The sequence below is a fragment of the Lagopus muta genome, chromosome 13, assembly GCF_023343835.1.
Source record: "Lagopus muta isolate bLagMut1 chromosome 13, bLagMut1 primary, whole genome shotgun sequence".
NCBI classification, from domain to species: domain Eukaryota; kingdom Metazoa; phylum Chordata; class Aves; order Galliformes; family Phasianidae; genus Lagopus; species Lagopus muta.
The window spans coordinates 5,824,525-5,848,772 of record NC_064445.1 but is presented as its reverse complement, the minus strand read 5'-3'; the positions used below and the strand labels follow the sequence as shown (position 1 = coordinate 5,848,772).

The following is a 24,248-nucleotide window of genomic DNA, read 5'->3' as shown; positions in this document are numbered from 1 at the left end:
TAATTAAAATTAAGATTTAGATTTGGAAGGTAATCATTCCTGCATTTAAATGAAAATTTTTAAGTAGATTAAAAATTTTCAGTATTTATCTTTATCTTCTAAATGTCTTTTATCAATTACAGTCCATTGCTAAGTAGAAGGAAATATTGATTACTTGTGGAAAATATGGAAGAGAAGGATTTATTTTTGGTGTTTAGAATAATGAAATTGGTCTTGGGGATTTAGGCTAATCAAATTACTATCTGAGATACTTTTCAGCATCTGTGTCAGGCATAGTTTTACTACAGTGTCATTTATGTCAGGAAGGAATTAGTGTTATTCTACTCTTGCAAGCAGAGGATAATATCTCAGGGAAGAGTTTGACAAAATTTGTTTAAAAGGACAGAAACATACTGGATTGAAATGCAGGTAGTGTTGTATTTACACTCGTGATCTTATGTGATGAGAACCCCTGAGGGGGTCCCTAATGATTTGTCGTCTTTTTTTCTCCCCCACTGCTCCTCCTGTGGCAGTGTGTAACTTGAACTGTGCATCAGCTCAGTAAGAAAATCTGAAAATGAAAAATACAGTTCTCAAGTTTAGTCAGTCTGTATGTTTACATTTGTGCTTGTATTAGCACAGACACTTGAGATATTGTTGTACTATTTTGGAAATAACTGAGAAGCTTATATTCTAATGGTGACTTCACTGGAGCTGTGACAATAAGTTTAGCATATGCATCTTCAAGCTTCTTGTTAAGAGGTGGAACTGGCTTACATTTACTGTGCTGTGTGGAGGGATTTTGATATTGTGTATTTGTTGCCAGTGAGTATGTGCAGGTACAGTTTCTTGGAAAATACAATGTAAATAATGGAAACATACAGAAAGTGTAGTCTTCCAATTGACTGTCCAGTACTTTTCAATATAAGCTATTTTACACAAGTAACCTTATGTTCTTTTATGTTCTGATTTAATATTTTTTGTTTTGTAGATGAGTTCAGTGAAAATGTTGAGGTCACGTCTCAGTGCAATTCTTTTCAAACTTTCATTTGAAGACCATATAAACAATATCAAGCCTGGCATTATGGCAGTTACACTAGCTTGTGAAGAGCTGAGGAAGAGTGAAAGCTTTAGTAAGCTTTTGGAGTTAGTGTTGCTCCTTGGAAACTATATGAACACTGGCAGCAGAAATGAACAGTCTCTTGGTTTTAACATCACATTTCTTTGCAAGGTAAGATGAAGCTATAATACTGCTGAATGTGAATTCTTGAAGCTCTTAGTACATTAGAAACAGCCCTAAGAAGGGAAAAACAATCAATATTGTTCACTTACATATGCCTATTTTTAATAATGGATGCAAAAATATAGGATAAAATGATCTAGGATAGTCTCCTGCTGTAACTGACCTACTCACTGCACTGGTGATTTAAGACAGTTATGCTGTAAACATGAGTGTTTCTGGGATGTAAAAGTGGAACCGCCTTTTTAATTTGAATTTGTCTGTCGTCTTTTCAATAGTATACACACAGAACTTATTTTAAATATTCTAGCTACTTGTCTCTTATTTCTGTCTTCCATCCTACTATCCATCAAGCAAGAAATAAGTATTTGGAATTCAAGTTGGATGTTGTTATTCTATGTTAAAATTTGCTTGTGGTTTCAAAATATGATACAATGCCAATTTAAGACTTCAAAGAAGTGCTGCTATAAATGGTAAAATATGTGTAAGACATTGTTCTGAACTTGATTATATCAGTTCATGAAACACTTATTGGAAATGCAATGATGAAACATCTGTAAGCAGATGTAAAAAAAGTTAACATTTTGCCATGTTTTTGTGTGTGGTGTAATCTGAGGGCCCATTATTCAAGCCGCTGTTTGGGACCCTGGAGAAGTTTGATGTGTCCCTCTAAGTGTAGTAACCTTGGGGGACAACAACGTTTCAAATACACAAGTCTGATCTGACATATAGCAGAGAAAGACTCTGTTGCTATAGTTTAATAAACAGATTTTGCCAATTTTAGGTAAAATAAAAAACTTCACCTGCGAAGTAATTTCATTTTAATAAATGAATATTTTAAACTGTGTCGAAATTTAAGGTATTTTTATAAATCCAGTACTGCCTTTTTTCCCATAGCATTTGAATCTAAAGGGAAATTAATCTGCAAGTACTAAACAGTTTCTTAATATATTTTTTACTCGAGGGGGAAGGGAAGTAATGAGTGATCTTGAGAGATACTTGAGTGTAGCATAGCTTCAAGAAGGTATTCTTGCACTCCAGGTGACTTATGAATTGCTTTCAGTGCATATTCTACAGATGTTGACACAGCTAACGTAGATCCTACAAATTGTTCTCTATTGAACTGAGTAATTGCTGAAGTATAGCTATATGTGCTTACAGCTAAATTCCATTAAAAGTAACTGAGATTAAAAAAAAAAAGTTGACTACTTGTCTTGCCCTCAGAAATAGAATCTGTTAATTTTTTTTTTGTTTGCAGGACATACTTCCTACAGAAACACTTATTTTTCCCAGTGAGGTTTAGAGTAAATATTTAAAACGTTCTCTGTAATACATACAGTGCAGTGCATATAAGTACTAAGCAGGCTTTGTCCACTTCAGTGGACGTACTGCTTGTCTGTGGAACCGTATTAAGAGAGCTGTAAATTATTATTTTAAAACCAGAAGTTAAACAGGGCTCTGTGCAGGGAATAACATGTGTCTGTGTGTACGCATTTCTGTGTATAAAATACATGTAGAAAGCAGAGTTTGCTTTAATTATGAGGTACCCTAACTTTATAAATTCACTTGTCAACAAAACCTGATACCCGTAAGAATTTTGTGCTGTTCTTGAATTAATATTGTTTAGTAGATGTAGTGTTTTAGTATATGATCCGAAAGAAAAAGTAACTAATAAATGGCAAGTATTGATCTAGGTTTTTCTATTTTATTTTTTTCAGATATTCTTAAAATAGTCAGAGCTGGTCATTTGATTTATGGAAATCTTATTAACAATTGTTCATAGAGTGTAATGAAGAAAAGCTTAAAACCATCTTAAAATCTTAAACCCATCTGGTCGTAGTTAGAAACAAACAAAAATCCAGCCACTATTTTTAACCATACCTCAGTAGCAACTGTCTTTTCAAGGACAGGAACCCTCACATGTCTGTGAAGTCAAACTAGATAGAAATTTGAGTGAAAGAAAGATTTACCTGAACACACACACAAAAGAAAAAAACTTGAACCTGATTATGATACCATTTACACATTTGAAATGCTTTATCAATGTACTAAATTAAAAGGGAAATTTTATTATTGTGACATTATCTTTTTTGAGTGGTTGTGCTTGCAAGTATCAAATTCCATGTATTATTTGTCTTAATCCCTTCCCAAACAATGAATCTCAGTACTGAGTACTCAGATTCATGCTTTGACATGCAGCAGGAAGCTACTCCTTAAGACCTATGTTGATTTACTGACTTCCTTAATCAGAAGTGTCATTTCCTTGTTCTCTCTCTGATAAAGGCCATAGGATCAAAATTGTTATTTTTTTTAAATTTTAGTATCTATGTTAGTGTCTCCTTTAAAAACAGAGTTGGAATACCTGTAGTCTGTGACATGTATTGCTAATATTTTACAAATGCTATATGTATTGGCACTGCTTAAGATCTGAATGATTGTTTACTAGATGTTTTAAACAACTTAGCAAATGCTAATATTAACTTTTGACTGTTACTGATGGTGACAATATTTATTGCATTTGTTGTCCACAGGTAAAGCGACTTTGTCCTTTTAGGGGAAAAAATGTTTCATCCACTTAATGTAGTCAGAACGATGAAAAAATGCAAATCCCATAGTTCTTGTTCACAAAAAAATTGAAATGCAATTTCTTTCTATCATACAGATGTTGAGACACTAAATCTATCTTTTTTTAAAGTTGAAAAACCCTTCATATACGTAACGTATTAAAACCTTTTAACTACATACCATTACTGAGCATTGTTTAATCCTTAATCACTGATTCAGTATGATTTAAATTGCATTCTTAATTGTCTAAATACCTTATATTTTTAAAAGCCTGTTTTTGGACTGTAGTCATTTATTCTTAACAGGGTAATCCTTAAAGCTGAAAGGCCTGTATTAAATTGAACATCAATGGCAAGCCTGTCATGAGGATTATAGAATTAGAACTTCTAGTGATTTACAGAATGAGAAAACAAATAAGAGATTTTATACACATTTATGTACACTTCTTAAATAAATCCTTGATTTCATTTGTTGTGTATGTTGTAGCTTGTTTTTTGTATAAGAACTGTGGTAGATGAGTTAATAATGTTTGGTTTAAAGGTCTTTACAAATACATCTGTAATAGTACTTCTCTGTAAGAAGTGAAGTATGCTTAGCTCACTCTTCCATGCACCTACTGTCTCTAACTTTAAATAACAGATAATCTGCTTCCACTGATTCTTCAATCAATTCATACATTCATTCCTTATATCTGCATGAAAATGGATAAGCTAAACATGGCTTTAAATTCACTTTAAAAATCCTAGGTTGATTCTAGCAGGTAATGCCCTTAGGATAATGGGGAGCAGAGTCATATCACCATCGAGAGCACTTGTTTATCTGAGACCCCTGGAATTGCCTGTCCGCTTGAGAGGAGAGTGAAAACAGCAGTTAGGTTCATCATGTACATAATTCTCATGCAACTTCTCTTAAATGAAAGTCTACTTACGGAATTCAATTTGCTGGCAGTTAGGATTATCTTTGCTTGACTGTTGTCATTTGGCATTCCAGTAGGGTGCATTTTAAATTGGTCAGAAATTCCAGTCAAGTTTGAATCCATAGGTTATGATCAAGTGTTATTCTCTACATTTTTTTCTTCTGTAAAAATTGTGGTTTTACAAGAAGTTCCTTTAACATGACTGGTAAAAGAGCAAATACCTTAGCCCTGTGTCCAAACATTCAGCATGTAAGACACATTGCTTTAGAAATCTGGCAGTGAGGGCATTGAAGGAATGAACTAAGCTGCTCCATTTAATCTCTGTTCAGGGCTTTTAGTTCTTTTATCACATCATTTTGAACTGCCATTGCCAAAATCACATACTGTCTTCGGGTTTAAGAATTGATACCAAGAACAAAAGCCATGCAGCATGGGGTTAAATTCCTTTTACACTTTTGCAACAAAGAAGTGCAGAAGTTTGCTGCTCAAGATTCACAGGCCACTGATTTACTTAACTTTTTGCTAATGAATTTAAATAAAATGAATCTGGCAGATAAAAAAAAAAAAAAAAAAAAACAGGTAAAAAAATAGTAATTTTTTTTCCTGTTATTTTCTCCTGTGTTCACTTCTCAGATTATAGATACTAAATCAACAGATCAGAAGACAACCTTACTGCACTTTCTGGCGGAAGTGTGTGAGGAGAATTATCGAGATATCTTAAAATTCACAGATGAACTGCAGCATGTTGAGAGTGCAAGTAAAGGTAAGCAAGTAGGTAAAGCACCTTGAGGTAATAGCTGTTTGACATGAAATATTTGCAGCATTTCATTTTAGATTGCAGGATTATGTAACATGTAAGCATTGATAATCCACATGGATTTTTCCTGTTCTGATGTTTATTAAGAAAAAGTGAGGGGGGAAAACCTGTAATAAAGTAACTTCTCTTCTTTTGAAATAGATTGTGGGAATAACACAGGGTAGTGAAGAGATTATGAAATTGCATATCAGAAATTGTTTAAGCATTGTAATCATGATGATTAGTTTACTATGTTAGGTCTTTAGTGTGTGCCTGGTTGCTTGAGAGTAAACACTTCTTTTTGTGTGTGTATAAGCACAATATGTTTCTCATTTTAACACTTGATTTTTATTCAATAGAGAGGAAATAAATATGCTTTGAAATGTTCACAGATGGCATGTGAAAAGTACAGTTCAATTATACTACCAAGTCAACAATGCTACTTACATTTTTGGTCAGACAGAGTATTGTTCAGTGAAAATGTTAGGAAACTTCATTTACTATTGCATAGTTTTGATGTATTATGTAGTGAGCTTCTCAGTGCACTGGTTGCCTGGCTGTGAAAAGATTAAAATTACTTAAATCATAAAGTCTTTTGACATTATATACACTAATGTAATTTGGACAATTATCGTGTTTTCTAAATTGTAATTAAGGTTTGAATTTTCTTTGGTAGCGAGTGTAGAGTTTTGATTATCTTAGAAATGTAACTGTTACATCAAACATTCCTCTGGAGGTGGTCAAGGCCAGGTTGAATGGGGCCCTGGTGATCTGATACAGTGAGTGGCAACCAGACAGAGCAGCAGGGGGTTGGAACTGGATGGCTGCCTTCCAACTCAAGCCATTCTATGGCTTTGATTTGTTATGTCAAATGGGTTCAAATACCAGCCGCATTTAAGCCACCACTGTCATTCTTTGTCATACTTTTTTACAGTTAATTTGCTAACTTTATGTTTCCATGCTTTTTTTTCCCCCTGCATATACAATAAAATTTGTGTTGCTTGATGTTTAAAAAGATCTTGATAATTCAGATAAAGCAAAAAAAAAAAAAAAAAAAGTATGTTGATATCAACTTTTTTGGCGGTTAGCTCAGCAGTTATGTAGAACTTCTGAAAACAGCTAAGCTCCGAGCGAAGGGCAGAACTTAACAGTGAATTTGATACAGATAGTAAAGTTCCTTTCAGAAGTTGTTTGCTCTCCCAGTACACGATGTACAGAATTCATTGCTTGAAACCAAGGTATACCATGTGGGGGAAAAAAAGTATTCATTTGAACAAGGAAAACAAAAAAATATGTCAGAGAATTCTAGGCAAAATCAAGTGAAAGAGGCCTTGGGGGAGGTGAGTTATGTCTGCGTAGTTCTAATAACAGGAGCACACATTTCTTCTTCATGTAGACGTCAGAAATATCTTTCTTTAATTTGCTAACATGCTTCTGCCAATTGTGACATCACTAGGAAGGACATCAGCAATAAGAAGCAGTGTGGATTGCAAACATTTATATACTTTACATGGTATACTATTACAAATACTGCATGAAAGTACAATTTTTTTTGAAAGTCTATGAGGTATTTCAGTGAGATCTCGTCATAAATTTAAAGTGAGAAAAACATTTTAAAACATTCTGTGTCATTGTTGTTTTAAAATATAGGAATTTGAAACATACTCATAAGTAGTAGTCATTTTTCTGTCAAGTGGAAGTTTTATAGTTTGTTGCAGTAGAAGAAACAGTCTTTACAAAGAAATCTGCAGTATTTTCTACCTTGCACAGTTTAAATTGCTGAAACAGATTTTGCCCAATCTGGCATGTTAGTGGATATGAAACAGACAATGCCTTCTGGCATGATAAATTTAATGCCTACATCTGTGACTGTTCTCTCCATAACAGAATCTGAAAGCTGGCGCTTTGCATCACAATCAAAAGTCAGCCTTACGCTGCATAGTGACTTCTGTCATTCTTTTCATTCACATAAACTGCAATAATGAAATGTCAGAAAATCTCTCAATGTATTTTTCTGGATGTGGGTACTGGAGGACTCATTTTCCCCTAGAGAAGCTCCTGTATTTGCACATAGTATTACCATATTGCTGGTAGCCTAGGCATCATCTAATTAAAAGCTTTTCAACAGAAGTATTCATCTTCATTGACAAGATGTCAGTGAAGAAGACGGAGAAGCAAAAAAAATTCACAGATTGATTTTGTGTAGTAGTTCCAAGGTACAATTTCTGAAAAAGATTCTGTTAGAGATTCAGTGGTATTTGGGATTGGCTTGCACTCTGCTAGAACATAGGCTACATTTTCCCTTAGGGTTTTCAGGATTTATTTGGCAGTTATCTTATAATATGCAAAGTCATGGCAGTTTAGACTTTGAAACTACTTTTTAAAGCTACAGTTTGAATTCTAGTTTAAAAAAAACTACTTAGTATGGCAGGTTCTACTTCTCAAAGTAATTATCGGGGGCAAAATTAGAGAATAGACTAGATTACTCTCATGGACTGTTACTTACTAAAGAAATTAAAGCATTAAAGAATATCTGTAGTTAAACTAATTAAAGTTTGAAGACCACTTTAAGTGGCTTCTCAAATAATTCCTTAATACCAGCCATTAGTAAGAAGTTTTGGCGTGAAAGCTACAAAATAGTACCTATTTCTTCCTCTTTGTCTGTTCTTGAATTTGCACACTTCTCAGTACAAAAAAAAAAAAAAAAAAGGGAAGCATGGCTTGCACTTGACTAAATTGGAAAGACCAAACTCCTGTCAGAACTGGAGAGCCCATAAAGAAATCTGCTAGATCAGACTGTTTAGTGCTTGTCTAGTGAGTTTTGTTGTTAGCTGCAGTGGTGATTAAACCCGGATTGTGTTAGCAGTTTTTTTGCTCCTCTTACTTTGCATTCCTTGCTCTCTGTGATTTTTGCACATGTGCACCATGGTATATCACGTGCCATAGCTGTTGGACAATGAGTTACAACATATGTATATCAATATCACATTATACAAACAAGCCAGGCAAAGTTGGATTACAGACTAATAGTGATAATGGGAAATATGAGGTTTTTGAAATAAATAGATGAAATAAATAGCAGAACTTAGGATGCCCAAAATCGATTGAAAGGAATAGAATGTAGACATCCAGTTAAATCAGTTAAAGTGTTTAATACAAAGCATACAAATAGTAGTTTGTGGTAGAATAGCATATTACATACAAAGCACTGTTTTTCTGGTGTAGCCTTTATTTAGCTTTTGGTGCTATACTGTGAGTCCTTTTTTTTTTTGAATTGTCAGGGGCTTTAATTATTCAAACCGACCTTTGGTGTTAACAGAGGGTTTCACAAACTGTGGTTTATAGAAATCAGTTTAATTTCCCTAAATAAATAAACAAATTTGATCTTTTTAACGTCTGTTTCTTAAGTCATTTCTGTAGCCAAGTACATGCATTAATAAGATATTCATTTAAGCAAGTACAAGCATTAATAAGGTAAAATCTCTTTGAACCTTAGCAACGTTCTAATCTTTGAATTAGAGTTAAAAGAATGAAATATTAGAATTTTTACCACTAAATTTGGATAGAATATCAATCATTTGAACTAATTGTAGAATTGACTGGTGACATTTCCACCCTAGGTACGAAGATTTGGTATATTACAGAAGATATTTTCACTTATTTTTATAAACAGTAGAGTTTTTTTATAAGCAGAATTTCAGAAACAATTGTCTGCTTAAAGGACTAATTCTTCTTCAGACTATTTATATGGTTGTTGTTTCCCCTTCTGATACTCTTTCTTTCTTACCGTAATATGGAATCTTTTTACTTATTAACTATTTTTCTTAGTTTCAGACAAAACTCTGAAGAGCAACCTAGACTCAATGAACAAACAGATCCAATGCATAGAAAATGACATTAAGAGATTTCCTAAAACAGACGATGAGCACGATAAGTTTGTAGAGAAGATGAGCATATCCTTTTTGCGTGTCTTTATACCTGATTTCAGAGTTCTGCTTATCTGGTAAAGTATTTATGACATTTAAAAGCAAGTTTTAATTCTCCTCTGTTTTTATTCTAGTGAAGAGAAAAATGTCAGAATAGACTAAATGTAAGAAAACAAAAGGCTACTAAGGAGACTTAATTTCATGATTTGTTCTTTCTCACTGCACAACTGAAAGCATTCGAAGGGAGGAAAATAACTCCTTCATGGGAACTTTGGTATAATGTCATAAAGATAGTTCTAATTTTTTCTCTTAAAAATCAGTATTTAATGGTATTGAAGTCATTTTGGTCAGTTACCAGACTTGAGAGGAGTACTGGTTTTAAATCCAGATACGCTGATTTCTTGTTTTGAAGGGGAGAGTGTGAGTTTTGTCAATTTTGTTGTTTGTTTTTGCCTGATCACTTTTAGAAGAAAAGTATTTGCATGTTTTTTAATGTTAATAAAGCGTGGTTTGGTTTCTGTGGGTTCCTAAATATTGGTAAGTAAAATCTAAGGGAGAACAACAAAACATGTCTGTTTTGTCTGCTTTCACTACAAAATTTTCACTTCTTGTCATTTGTTAGATGTCTATAAAGTAATGTGTACTGCCAATGTAAGAAATTCTCTAAACTTGTGAGAGAACTAAGCAGAAGTATAACTGCGAACTTATTTCAGGAAAAATACTTTGTGTAATGTATATTTCTGTACTTGTGGAAGGATTTAGAGTATGTTATGTGGCAAAGACAGGCATCTTGTGCTTTTGTGGAAATTTGGATAATTCACGTGACTGACTTGTTTCAGTGAAATAAGACTTGATTTCTGTGTATGTCTATTAAAACAAAAATAGGGCTAGCTATCTAGATCCAATAGTACCTACTCATCACACTTATGTGATGGTGAGGTGTATGTAATGAAGTGGTTTGACTTCCAGTACTTGAAGAGAGCGCAAAAACAGGAGGAGGGAGTACAAGTGATAGGACAAGGGGGAATGGTTTTTAACTGAGACAGGAGCTTTAGGTTAGATGTTAGGAGGAAGTTTTTCACACAGATGGTGGTGAGGCACTGGAAACAGGTTGCTCAAGGAGGTTGTGGATGCCCCATCCCTGGAGGCATTCAAGGCCAGGCTGGATGTGGCTCTGGGCTTTTCAACTCAGGCCATTCTATGACCTAACTTCTCTGTGTTTGGAAACTAAGTTTCTGCATGGCAGGTCTGTATTAGAGGTTATATGCATATTTTCTGTTGTGTTAAGCAAGTGCTTTATCGTTTGTCATTCTGCTGCTTGTATGTTAGCCATACTTATAAAAATTTTTTGTGTAGTTCAAGTGATTTGAGTATGAAAAAGAGTCGCTTTGTTTTCTGTTCCTCATCACGTGAATTTGTAAAGAAACTGTTTGACAGTGCAAGACAGTTTAAAATACATATAGATATAAAATATGCTTTTAAAAATGGAAGTGAATATGCAGATCCTAAAAATATTTGAAAATTATTTGTTGAAGGTCTGTTAACAAGGCAGCTTTGCTTCACTCTGCGTGTATTGATGTCAGAACTAGATTACCAGCTCCTGGTAATTATGATAGGCACTAGATGTCTAACAGCTTTTATCATACCAATGAATTTGGTGGCTTGACAAAGTAGGTAAGACTAAGAAATGAACTGATTCTTCCCAAGGGTTTATGTTTTAGTATTTAATAGATGACCTGACAAATTTTTCTTTTTCAGAAAATCATCTCCAGTTCTTTCAGATGATCAAATTTGTTTCTACTTAGTGAATATTTTAATTTTCTTCACTCTCATTAATTTTTTTTTTTTTTTTTATATAGGGGAAAACTTGGAAGTTAAGAGGAATTAGGAGGGAAAGGAAGTGACCTTTTAGTTACCAATATGTGATTTTTCTTCTGTTTCTGTCAGCATGTTGAGGAATTGCTTTTGATAGCACATACTGAGATTAGGAAGTTGAGGACGTCACTTAACTGCTTTGAGTGTCTAAGAAAAATCACAACGTGTTGGAACATAAATAATGTCTCAGCAGGGTCCTAGAATGCATGAATGTGCCACAATTAAAGGCATAGTTTCTCTTCTCTTTTCCTGCCAAGAAAGAAGGCTATTTACCCTAATTATGAATGAGATTTTCTTCAGCAAGTATGAAATATGTATTGTATTCTATTGAGCTAATAATCACAATAGAAAATATCATTCATAAGCTTTGTTGTAATAATTGCCTTCAGATAACTTTTATCTTACTCAGGTCTAGAATTATAGTTCACATGAAGAACAAATACATGTTGGAGATTTCTTTATAATTAACTCAGCTTCATGCAGTACTGAGAAATCTGATTCAGCAGTTAAGGAGTAGTTATAAACAATTTTTAAAAAATTGACTTTTATCCCTTGATTTTGTTTTAAAATTTAGAATATTTACAATAGAACTAAGAATTAAATTTAGAATAGAATTTAGAATTTTTAAAATTTAGGGTAAATTCTAAATTATGAACTTCATACTGGTATTATAGTAGCATATGCATTGTTTTCTTCATAAGGATGTTAGAAAATGGTGTTTGTCCTGCTTGAGAGACTGATTTGTTTTGCAGTAGCTGCTTGAATTGAAAGAGCCAGAGATCTCAGTTTTCGACCATTATATAAATTTTAAAGAATCTTGTGTTTTTTATGTATAACGTATCTCCTTAAGAGACATATAAATAATCATTTAACTCTTCTATCAGTTATATCATTTATTGTAGTAAAGTATGTTAACGTGCCTAGTTTTAAAATCTTTTGTCTACCTGGATAATAAATAACTACTTTTTGTTCTTGGTGTATTCATGTGAAGAATTTAAAAAATTAATTCATTAAAGAATTCAAAACTTTAGGGAGCCATAAATGATCCAAAATTGCTGCTGTTAAACCCTACTTTGAGCTTGTTATTAACTTATTAATTAGAACAGCATTGATTTGTCAACGATTTTTAATTTTCCAAAATGAACCTTAATAATACAGTCCTTTCATTTAAAATAGAAAAAGCTCTCTTGAAAGGATTCTCATTCAACTTGAATTTGTACTCCTTGTTCTATGTAATGATGACTATTGCTATGCTACTGAACGTGAGATTTATTGGTTGGTTACTCGATGTACTTCAGTGGTAATGAAATCATCTGGGAACAGTGTATTTTAAGTGTGTGTGGGTCTTTTATGCACTGAGAATGTTAGAAAATATTTCATGTACACTAAGCTTTAACTGATAATACTCTTGTAGGAAGTACTGTATTACAGAATCTCTTATAATAGGCCACTAGGGAAGAAACAAATACACTGAATCAGAATTCCAGCATCTGGAATTGTCTATGAAACTTTCTTTTTCTTTGAGTGACTGAGCAGCAGGACATCATTTGCACACTGACTAAGAATGCTGAAAGAATGTTAATGGCATTAACACTTTTGTCATCTGCTAACACTTGGGAGTTCCTTTTAGCTTGTTATGGAAATATAATTCACTTCAAGTCTTCTGAGATGTCATTTTTGGGAAAGCCTGTTTTGTTTTTGAGACAATTTGAAATGCACTGTCACTTTCATTTCTGCATGAAATAGCATTGCCAGCAGGAGCAGGGAAGTGATTATCCCTCTGTACTCAGCTCTGGTGAGGCTGAACCTCAAGTACTGTGTTCAGTGTTGGGCCCTTCACAACAAGAAGGGCATCGAGGCCCTTGAGTGTGTTCAGAGAAGGGCAACAAAGCTGAGGGGTCTGGAGCACAAACTTAATGAAGAGAGGCTGAGGGAGCTGCGATTGTTTTATCTGGAAAAGAGGAGGTAGAGGGATAACTTCATCACTCTCTACATCTATCTGAAGGGAGGTTGTGGTGAGGTGGAAGTCGACCTCTTCTTCCGAGTAACTAGCAATAGGCTAGAGGGAATGGCCTCAAGTTGTGCCAAGGGGGATACAAGTTGGATGCTCTTATTATCTACAAAAAAGAAAATACTGTCATTAGGAAGTACAGTTCTAGAGTAAAAGATGTGTTTCAGGGAAATCTTGGTTAGATAAAATACTTTTTATACGTAGTATTGAGATGCAGAAAAGTTACAGTACTGAAGTTAATACATCATTAAGATTTTTTCATATTTTTTCTCCCAGACCAACTTTTCAACCTAGTTCTTAGCCATCCCCCTTCTCTCTTTCTCCCACCGCACCAGTAAGAAAAAACTTATAAGCAATGAAAAAGCTTGAGTGTTCTGCAGTATTAAGATCTACAGTGAATAACAAAAGATCGGAAAGATTTCTGCTTCCAGTTAGAAAATGGATTCTAAGGAAACACATGACGTGAGACTTAACACTTACTTAAAACAACTTGAGTACACGCAGTGGAGGACAATGAAACAGGACTGATTTGTTCTAGCTTAAGAGATCAAAACATTGGATCTTATCTTCAAGAATTACCTCAGGAAAAATTAATGCTTAAATGCTTAACTAGTGAGGTTTTTTTACTGTTTTCAAAAATTAATTATTAAGTTTTCTAATATTGAGAAAACAAAACCAATAGCAGAAAATTCATGATACTGATTTTTGTTTGTTATTGGGAAATGGCTATGAACAGTGAAACCTTTAAAATTCTTTTGGGTAAAATTGGATTACTTTAAGCTTCACTGAACTCTTTCAAAGTTTGAACTCGTAAGAGGATCAGTTGAGGCCATCTGATCTATTTTATATTTTCTCCTATGAAATAATTATGTACTTGAAACTGCCCAAATAAGCCTTGATGCTTTCTTTTCCCTACATATATCACTGGAATCCAGTTATTGAAAAAGGAATCAAGAATTTATCATTTTACCAGGGGTTCTATTTAAAAGCCTTTTCTCTCTTACACACTCGCATCATACATAAATGGGTGTGCTAAAGCAACCAAGATAAACTTGATTAAACCGATCCTGCTTGTAATTCTTCAAAGCACATCTGAAGTTCTGACGTATTTGATCAGTACAGACAGAAAATCCTACTTAAAACACAGTGATGGAGTAGGGGAAGAATTAGTACATACGTATAATCTACTTTTCTTTCGAAATTGGCAGCTTTCTTAGAAAATTCAGAGCATCAATAAATAAACAGTGTTTCCTTTTCATTGCTAAATGTTCAAGCACATAGCATCTCAGCGTTTTGAATGCTATTGAAGAACTGACCCTGCAAAGTTCAAAAGAAGATTAGAAGTAATTTGTGCTAGGTTTAGTTATGTTTGAAATGTTGCCACTATTAAGCTAGTTTGGAGGTAGAGGACAAGAGACTACTATTTGATGTAGTTGAGCTCAAATACTCTGCAGTTGTTTCAATTGGTAGAAAGAGTATTTCCTCAATATAGACTCATCAGCATTCACAGGTTGTGGGATTATTTTTTTTTTCCCTCCATGTTGTTTCAGAGGCAACCATGACACAAAACCACTTCTGTCAAAGAAAGGAAGAGGTTTAAACATAGCTTTGGTCTACATTTTGTGTCCTCTGCTTTATTTCCTGCGGATAAATGATACTCAAAGTAATATGTGTGAAACAGTGGTTGAAGTAATTGACAATTCAATAGGGAAAAAAAACTTTTTTGTAAAGAGCAGGTGTGGATTTATAAGAGCTTCCTGTGGGGCATAGTGAGTAGTGAGTTTACCTTGAAACAGAGTGAATATATACCTGTTGCAAATCTAAATACATCTCCTTTGTTGTATTACCTGTCAGCTCTAAAAAGGCTTGTTGAAGGTGTTAAACCTGGAATAAACATGGAATGGCTTTCTTTATATGTTTTCTTAAAGAAAGGAAGTGTGAATTTTAACTAAGATATACTAAAATTAGTAAATTTCCATTTTTTTTTCTTCAGGATTTTGTTTAGATAGGTAGCTGGCAAAAAAAAAAAAAAAAAAAAAAAAAAAAAAAGAGGATTACTTCATCTTAGACCATAGAGCTTTTTCATAGTTATTCAAGTTGTTGTCAATCATTCTGCATATATGAAAATTGTTATACACGAAACAAACTATCAATTTTCTTTTTCATAGTATACTTCTGCTTTTAGATAACTTCTTTTTAAGAAAGAAGCCTTGATGTCAGGTTACAAATGATTACGTTGATATTTTTTCATATTGGACTAGACTATAAATGTGAGCAGAAGCATACAAACAATTTGTAAAGTCCCTTATGGGCTTGATAAAGGAAGACAATGGACAACAGTTATACGTGGGGAAATGTAATGATAAACAACAGGTGTCTGTGTGGCAAACAAACTTCGTTTGGCTTCTAATGGCTTACTTTTCTGATTTTTATTTATTGACATTTATTCTGTTGATTCTGTGTTATGAAGTTCTCTAGGTTATCTGCTTCAGATAAAGTCCAGTATTGGATGATTCACAACATTTTTGGTTGACTGTTTGATCACTGAGATTAAGTAGATATACCACATGAGGGAGCTCTATTCTGTTTACATCTAGAAGTGTGCTTCATAGAATTCAACACTAGAAAAGGGCAAAGGTTGAAGTGCATTTTTCATATGTAATTTGTCTTAACTAGAGATAAAATGATTTTTGACAACAGTCTACAGAGACTTTAGAAAAGAATAAAATTGTGAACAAAAATCCATTTAAATACGTAAAAAATCTAGAATTGCCTTGATTGTGGGAAAAACTGCCTGAGGGAAGCTGTACTTCCATCCTTAAATCTCTATTAAAGCATGTTGTCCAGATCACTGAAATAGATTTTTATTTTTTAATAAAGAATTGTGTGCTACTTAAATGTTAAAGATCCATATTTTATTTGTTGTATGTTTATTTTTAATCTGAAATTAAAGGAGGAGTGCATGCTATAAATCTGTCTGTTCAAACTGATTAAAAAAAAAACAAAACAGTTCAAGTGTTTGTGGAATGACTTCTTGTCCTGTGCACTTCTCTAACCCTGGGGAGGAAATGAGTTTTCTATTAATTCCTATCCAGCAATTTTAAAATAATTCCTTTGCTTTTGAACATTTAGGATTTTGAAATACTGTATGATGTGATTTTCTTTTTTTTTCTTTTTTTTTCCCCACAAAATTCTGATGAGAGAGAAGACAAAGGCTTCCTGGCATTACTATATTAAAATAATTCTAATATGTCAGTTAATGACTTTAGTTGAAGATACTTTTCTCTTCCACATTTTTAGCCCTGAAAACTTTATCTGGGCAAAGTAACCATCAGGTTTTTTGGTGGAAACTTGTTAAAACAGGATAGAGCTGGCAGCTCAGACATACCTCTCAATGCAGTTCCAAAGTGTAAGGAAAAACTGTGTGATCAAAGAGAAAGTGACAGTTGCAGATTCTCTGATAGATTTAGGGCACGCAAAGCTGTAATTATTGTTTAAGGCAGCTCATTGTATGTTGCAAAGCTAACAGAGTTTTTCTAGGAGTGGCTACTTTAGTTTGCTGAAATAGATTACTGAACCGTCTTTTCTTTGGAGGATGGGGAGGGAACAAGTTGCGTTAGGTTAATTTAGTTTAATACCTAACCCTAATTTTGGAAATTTTCCACCTTTTTTTCCTCTCCATTTTAGACAGCCAAGATCTTCCCTTCACTAGATGGTGGCTTTGTAAACGCTGCTTTTTATTTATGCCTTGTATTCTTATTTACTTTCTAAGTTCTCTTATTCATGCTACCAGATAATTAGTTTTCTTGTTCACGCTCTTAATTCAGCGTTGTAAGTCTTAGAGTGGTAGTCTTTAATATAAACTGATAAGCCTGCAGTGTTTCATTGCTTGGACTGAATATTTATGAAACAGAGCATAATTTTTCAGTTTTTCTCAGAGTTCCTATCAGACTTTTAGAGAAATGAGCACTGATCGTTGTTTCCTGATTAACAGGAATATAATTTAAAAAAAAAAATCCTGTTGAAATTATATTGTTATAAGCTTTCTTTTGTGCATATTCAAGTGATGTGTACTTAATCAATGCAAATAGTCTTTTCATTATTGAAAAGTTTGAATTCATGACAATTAGGAATTGATATGATTGCTTAGAACTAGGAGTAAGTAAACAATGACATTTTCTACTATTTATTAAGATGAAAGTTTTATAGCTCTTTCAGGCCAAGTTGAAAAGGCTTAATCTTAATTAACATCTCTTAGACATGACAGCTAGCAATGGTATCAAATGGTTATGATCTTCGTGCTTCATTTTCATGAACAGAAACACTGAAGTATGGTCTATGCACACTGAATGCAGTTGCATTATATAATTCTTGTAGTTAGTGACTTCATATACTAATAAAATGTAATTGAGGACAAAGAGATGTATGGAACTCTAGTATAACTGAGGAACAACTGTTTCCCCTGTTCCTCTCAGACTATTCTGTTAAATGATGAAGTCGTTTGCTTTGTAGTGAGAAACAAATTCTCAACTGAGATGTTAATAAATATTTTATTAATTAGTGGGTCTATAAATTCTCTAAAAGGACATGATTTTATGTAGACAAATAAAATAGTCTTGTTTGTCTCAGTTTTGATTTCTTTGGTTTCTAATTTGGATAGATAAGTGTGTTGTAATGAAGATACCTGCCAGACTTCTTTTCTACTTCCAGAAAAGAAAGGTTTTTTACAGGAAGAAAAGATTAGATATATAATTGTGATTCATAATTATCTGTGTATGCTCCAGAAGTCATCTTCTGTGTAGTCAAAGAGATACATTATGTATGTAGTGTGAATGATAAAATTGTTAGCATCTGTTTACGTACTGATAGCAGGTGAAAATAAAGCTATCAGCGTAAATGACTTACTGTTATTAAAGCTGAATTTGTCTTCAGCTCATAAGGTCTGTTTGTGTTTCGTCAGTTCAACTTGAAGATGCTCTATTATGGATGAGGTTAGGAATTAGAATCTAAGAGGAATGATACATCCTTTATTAAAGATTATGACAGTACAGTATCATACTTCTTCTAGCTAGGTAAAACATATATTTAGCTTACTTTGGAATTTCCATAAGCCAGAGCCCTGTATTGAAATTATGTGCATGAGTTTGGAAATGATGGTATGCTAAATGCATACTTGAATTTTTTTCAGTAAGTTTTCATATTTAGTGGTGGTTATTTGGAAATCTTTTTATAAAGGCTAATATTCTTGAGTGTGTATTTGTAGTAGCAGTAGGAAGTTCTACCCTTGCAAAAAGTGTTTCACTCTAAGAGCAGTGGGTAGCAATATAGAGATCAGCAAGTGGTCTACTTACAGCTTGGATATCAACTGATAGGATTACATCATTTTCACAGATAGTTTTGAAGCATGGGAGCCTTTTTGTGGTTGTATGTTCTAAGTCAGGCAATGAGTTGGCCTAGGTGCAGATCAGGTAGGAGGCTAAATCAAAACGGCAGATAGCCAAATTTATTTGTCTTACTTGCTGTATCTGAATTGTTGATATCTCGTGGAATTCTGATCATTATAATTAATTTTGTATAAATAGGGAAGACTTATTAAACAGTTGATTATTTCAACTAATCAGTTAATTTTAGGACTGAATGATTATAGTTCATGGTGAAGGTTTTGACAACTGATATGTTAGTGTTTCATGTTTCTCTTCAGCAGTTCTTATAGTTTGATTTCCTTCTAGCATGCTTGAAGTGGTAAAAAGCTCTGTTTGTGTGAAGACCAGTGCATAAAACTCTGTAAACTTAGGGTATTTGGATGACATGAAGTTGCATTATATATCTAGCTAAAGAAGAAAAAAAAAAAAATTAGGATATTTAGGATGAATTTGGAATATTAACAGGATATTGGTTATTCTGTATAGATTTGGATTTCTCAGAATCATAGAATGATTGAATTGAAATGGACCTCTGGAGGTCATCAGGGCCAATGCCCTTGCTCTAGCATGGTCACCTGGAGCAAACTTCCTGGGACCGTGTCCAGATGACTTTTAAGTATCTGTAAGGAAGGAGATTTCCACAGTCTCGGCAATGTGTTTCTGTGCTCAATCATCCTTTCAAACTCAGTTTGACTGTGATTCAGCACTTGGTTCAGGCTCAGAAATACAGAAGGTCAAAGACAAATTAGGCTGTAATTTGTCATTGAAGTACCTGTCAGTATGAACACAGACTCTTCTGTGGAGGTGCAGTTTTCAAACTATTTCCTGGTCTGTTGTCTGTTCTACTGTATACTTAATGTCCTTTTGTTGCTAATTTCTTAGTGTTGAGGAGTACAAATGCTGCCAATGAATAAGGCCAATTTACAAGCAAATCTGCTAATCCACACATTCATATTAGTAATATGCAGTATTTATAATTATTGGTGTCATGTTTTTAGTCTCCCTCGTTTTTTTTTTTTAATATATTATGAAGTCATAGAAACAAAAATCAACTGCTAAAGATTATTTACATAATTCTTTCTGCCAAATTAGTTCTCCCCTTATCTTTTCATTGTGGGCTCCAGCAGATTCACTTTCAAGTTCTTAAATAGGCACTTTTCCATTAGTTTATTAATTTTCATTTGTGTTGGCAGTAACATGATATGCACTGAGCTGACTGACAGTAAGTTAACAGCAGTTAAACAAATAAAACTACCTCATGTTTCTCCAGAATAACAGAATTTACAGTAAAGATAACAGACTATTTGTATGTTATTAACATTATGTACTTTGAATTGATTTAATAACAAAGCTGTAATTTTATGAAACAATCAACTATATTACCCCTGATATTCCAACTGTATCTGTTATTGTATGTATATCTTCAGAATAATAAGGTGGTATTACATCATGCAGCTTTATTCCCTTATACTTTAAGTACTGCTGACACTAATTCCGTAGTTCATTTCAGGACAGGAGAGAAACATTCAAACATAATTTGTAATGGAAATTTTAATAAGCTAGTTTAATTAAACTCTGTTATCTGAGACACAGAATATTCTGATGGAAATTGTCAATTTCTGGAGTAGTAAATACAGTGCTTGAGAGTTTGGAGTAACTCATAACAGCAATAATAATAATAATTGATACATTGATATGAAATTCATTATAAGTATTGTGATTGAAGCAATAGCTATCCTTTCAGTAGATTCAAAATCTTTAACCTATGTTTCTGTGTTGTTTATTTTTCTCTTTCATCTGTCTGCTTGGAAAAAAGCAGTAAAAAGCATGAAAGTATCCTGGCAGTGATCCTAGTACAGATACATGGAATTTAAATCTAGTATTGACAGAAATTGGAGATTCTTTATGTCTGATACAGGGTGGTTGCATAGTGTCATGGTGACTTTTGTATCCATTGCTTGATTATTTATTTACCAAAAAACTAGTCATCTGTTCGGGTTACAACATCTAAAGATCATTAATATAGTGACTTAAAATATCGTTTACATATGTACAAAAGATTTAAATGTAAACTGAAGTTTGCAGTAAATGCAAAGGCAAGCAGATAAATCATTTTGGGGAAAAAACGAAACAAAAATAAAACAGTTTTTAAGTATCCCAGTCTCTCTTCTAAGAAGAAGAAGGGACTGGAAAAACTAGAATTAGTAGATAACTGAAATTTGACAGTGAAAGTTAGCTTTTATTTTCTTTGGTGTTCTCTAGAGACATGACATATAATGAATTTTATAAGGTTATACGATAAACCAGATACAATATTAATTTTTTTTGTATCAGCAAATTAAGGTTGATTTTCTTTAAATTATTTTATTTTTAATCCCAGGATCAAGTGTCCAATGCACTGGTTGTAAACATCGCATTCTGAAATGATCCTTAAACGTAAACATCAACTACTTCAGAAATTCAGGCTATATATATTGTTATTACTGTAGATGTTTGCTATGTTGCTGTAAAATGTTCAAGTTTCACTATCAATATTTTCTCATTTAATATTTATTGTTATTTCTCAAGGTGGATGTGAAACTTAATGGAGGTTGGACTTTGAGAGCTTTGTTCAAAAGAGTTAGTTTCAAATGAGAAATGTTTGGCTTTTTCTTTTAGATTTCTGTGTCATCTCTGCTGTGTTTGTTTTTTTGAGTTGTTTTTTTTTTTTAACCTCAGATTTAATTTGTATAATTATTTACCTTCATATTTATGTTTCCCAGTGTTTTTGGTGAGTTGTTTAAGACAGTTGTCTGCTGCCTGTAAGGCAGTTGATGTTTTTCTAAGAACTTTTTAGACTGTGCTCAATAATTCAGTAATGTGCCATTAATACCTATTTAATTTATTCTTTCCATTAAATTTTCATTTTGTTTTATTCAGCTAGATGTCATCAAAGATGGAACTGTACCTGGTTTGTCTTGTGTTAAGATAAGGGATTCAGCTCTGTGTGCTTGAAATTTTAACCAAGCATGTTAAAATTCATCAACTGTAATGAAAATATGGTTATTGCTCTCCTGCCTTTGCAGTGGTACAAAATTCTAGAAATAAATATTTCTAGTTTAAAATCTTGATATTTATGTATTTGAGAGGATTGCTTGCAAGTTTCCTTGGAGGAAAAACTGATTTCCTCTAATTGTTTTCCATCAAACTTTAAAGATATATATATATCTTTATATATATTATATATATATATATATTATAATTATTATTATTATTATTATAATTTATATTATAATATTTATATATATTTATATATATATAATATTTTTTTTTGAATGACCATTTAGATACCCTGTAATTAGAGGAAGAAAACCAGGTGAAATGCTAGGCTTCTTTCCAATGAAGTGTATTTTCAGCCTTAGTACTCTTTTGCAGGTAAATTGTGAAATGACACAATACTCAGCAGTGTCCTAACACTAAGGAAATGTTAGAAGTAGAATAGCTACCTGAATTTCCTTAATTGTGACTGGTTTCAGAATTGCTTGGGGATTTAATCCAATCTCAAAAGTAGATGTTTTATGTGATGTCTCTTTAGATCTTACTCCTCTAGTTACTTTCCAGATTGCTTGTTGTTTTGCAGAGAGATAGGGATCTCAAAGATGTTATGTGATTACAAATGTGGTACTAGGCAGACGCTTGGATTGGAAACAGAAATGTGGGGGAAGTTTGAAACTAGGTCTGCTGTATTAAAAATCAGAGAATCTGCATCTAAGATAGTTCTTACAAATAAATGCTTCAGGGAGCTGAGCTGTATGATTTCTGTAGTTCAGGAAGTAATTTGTATCTTCTGTTCTTAGGTTTATATGTGTGTGGCACAACGCTTTAATCAGCTTCAATTCACTATCAGCAGAACTAGTTTAATCATGTAGCAGCTGTTTTCTCAGAGTGATTTGTGACTTTATATCTTTGTGGATATAAACAATCTCAACAAAATAAAGTAGACTGAAACCTAACTAGCTTGAAGGCAAAGTAATATTTCCTTTTTCAGCTTGTGTTATTTCTGCATTTCTAAGTAAATTGTTCTGTGAGTAAGTTTCCACACAGGAAAAATAAATCCTTTCTATTTAAGATGATTATGCCAAACTTTTAATTACAACTGCGGAGTTGGTAATCAGTCTTACATTTTTACTCTCCGATTATTAATGAAAATGTGTAATATAGTGCAACCTTCTTACAGTATCACTTTATGGAAATTGAAGCAAGGAGTACTTCTTTCAGCATGGGAGAGGGCGATAGCCTGTAAGAGAGGATAAATACAGATACCAGTCTGGTCAACTTCCTTGGTGTTTCATTTCCAGCCTAATTATGTGTTTGTCATTAGTACTTTAGGAAACCAGATATTTGCTTTTTGTATTTCTGATTTAATATTAGTGAGAATTTTTGATTGAGTTCATTTTAAGTGAATATTTGTATCTGTTGTGTGTTTTGTTCTGTTATACGTTTAAGTAGCCAGCATTTTACTTCTGACCCACCAGACAAATATGTAGATGTGCTATAGAGAATATTCTTGTTTGATAGCTTTAAAACTCGTGATTTTATGTTGGTAAACAAACATTGAAGGTAGAAAATACCCCATAGGAGTATTTTGAGTGGCTGTATTGTCCTTGTGTGTTTGTAAATTGTAAGTTCAGCTGTGACCAAATAATGTAACTGTATTTTCTACATTAAGTGTACAAGGAGCTGAAGTGCTGTTCTGTTATCATAATCTAGACCAAGGTAAGCCATACGTATAATAAACCAACAGGATCAATGACATTTTCTGTCCTAAGTTGGAATGTACTCGTATACGTTTGCATTTAAAGACAACATACTAGAAAGCAGGACAGTACTACCAAATTTTCCAGTTTTGCCCACTTTTGTGCTTTATTGTCTTGTTTGTGTTTTGCTGTTAGATTTAATTCCATTTGAATCTTTTTCCTTAACAAAATCTTACATCTTTGCTGAGAATGCACGAGACCAATATGAAAAGCTGTCCTGCATGTACAGCAACATGATGAAGTTATATGAGAATTTGGGAGAATACTTCACTTTTGACGCCCGCTCAATAAGCATGGAAGAATTTTTTGGTGATCTGAACAAGTTTAGAATTCTGTTCTTGGTAAGTAGTGTCTCCCATAACGTTATTTTATATTTTTATTTCTCCTTTTGGTTCTACCAAGTAAGTTTAAGTCTGTTTTCCTTTCTTTCTAATGTTACACTTAATTTTTTCCTTTGTGCTGTGGCAGGGAATCAGATGAATTCTTTCAAAATTATTTTGGTTTTGGTCACTGGTAATTATAAATTTACAGTTTGTAACTTGCAAAATCACCTGTCAATTTGATAAGATATATGGATAATCAGATTTTTTTTTTAATTGCTTGTTGTCTGTCACATAAGAAATAGACATGATATAGAAGTGCAACAAAACCACTGCATAGCCTAATCCTAAATGGATGTGCCTACATACACATTGTTTTGGAATCTGGTTGTGTTTTAATA

General features: G+C 33.2%; 1 protein-coding gene across 3 annotated transcripts in view; it reads left to right on the top strand.

The window, feature by feature from the left end:
• DIAPH2 (diaphanous related formin 2) overlaps positions 1 to 24,248 on the top strand; it is a 141,845-nt gene that overhangs the window by 68,982 nt on the left and 48,615 nt on the right. The window contains exons 22-25 of one of the 3 annotated variants that reach the window (XM_048959961.1): positions 971 to 1,210; positions 5,334 to 5,463; positions 9,325 to 9,451; positions 23,706 to 23,868. In XM_048959961.1, the coding sequence (XP_048815918.1) occupies positions 971 to 1,210; positions 5,334 to 5,463; positions 9,325 to 9,451; positions 23,706 to 23,868 (660 nt within the window). Of the gene's footprint in view, positions 1 to 970; positions 1,211 to 5,333; positions 5,464 to 9,324; positions 9,500 to 11,281; positions 11,316 to 13,643; positions 13,693 to 23,705; positions 23,869 to 24,248 lie in introns of those variants that run through there. The other 2 variants (XM_048959963.1, XM_048959964.1) reach the window with 2 other exon arrangements.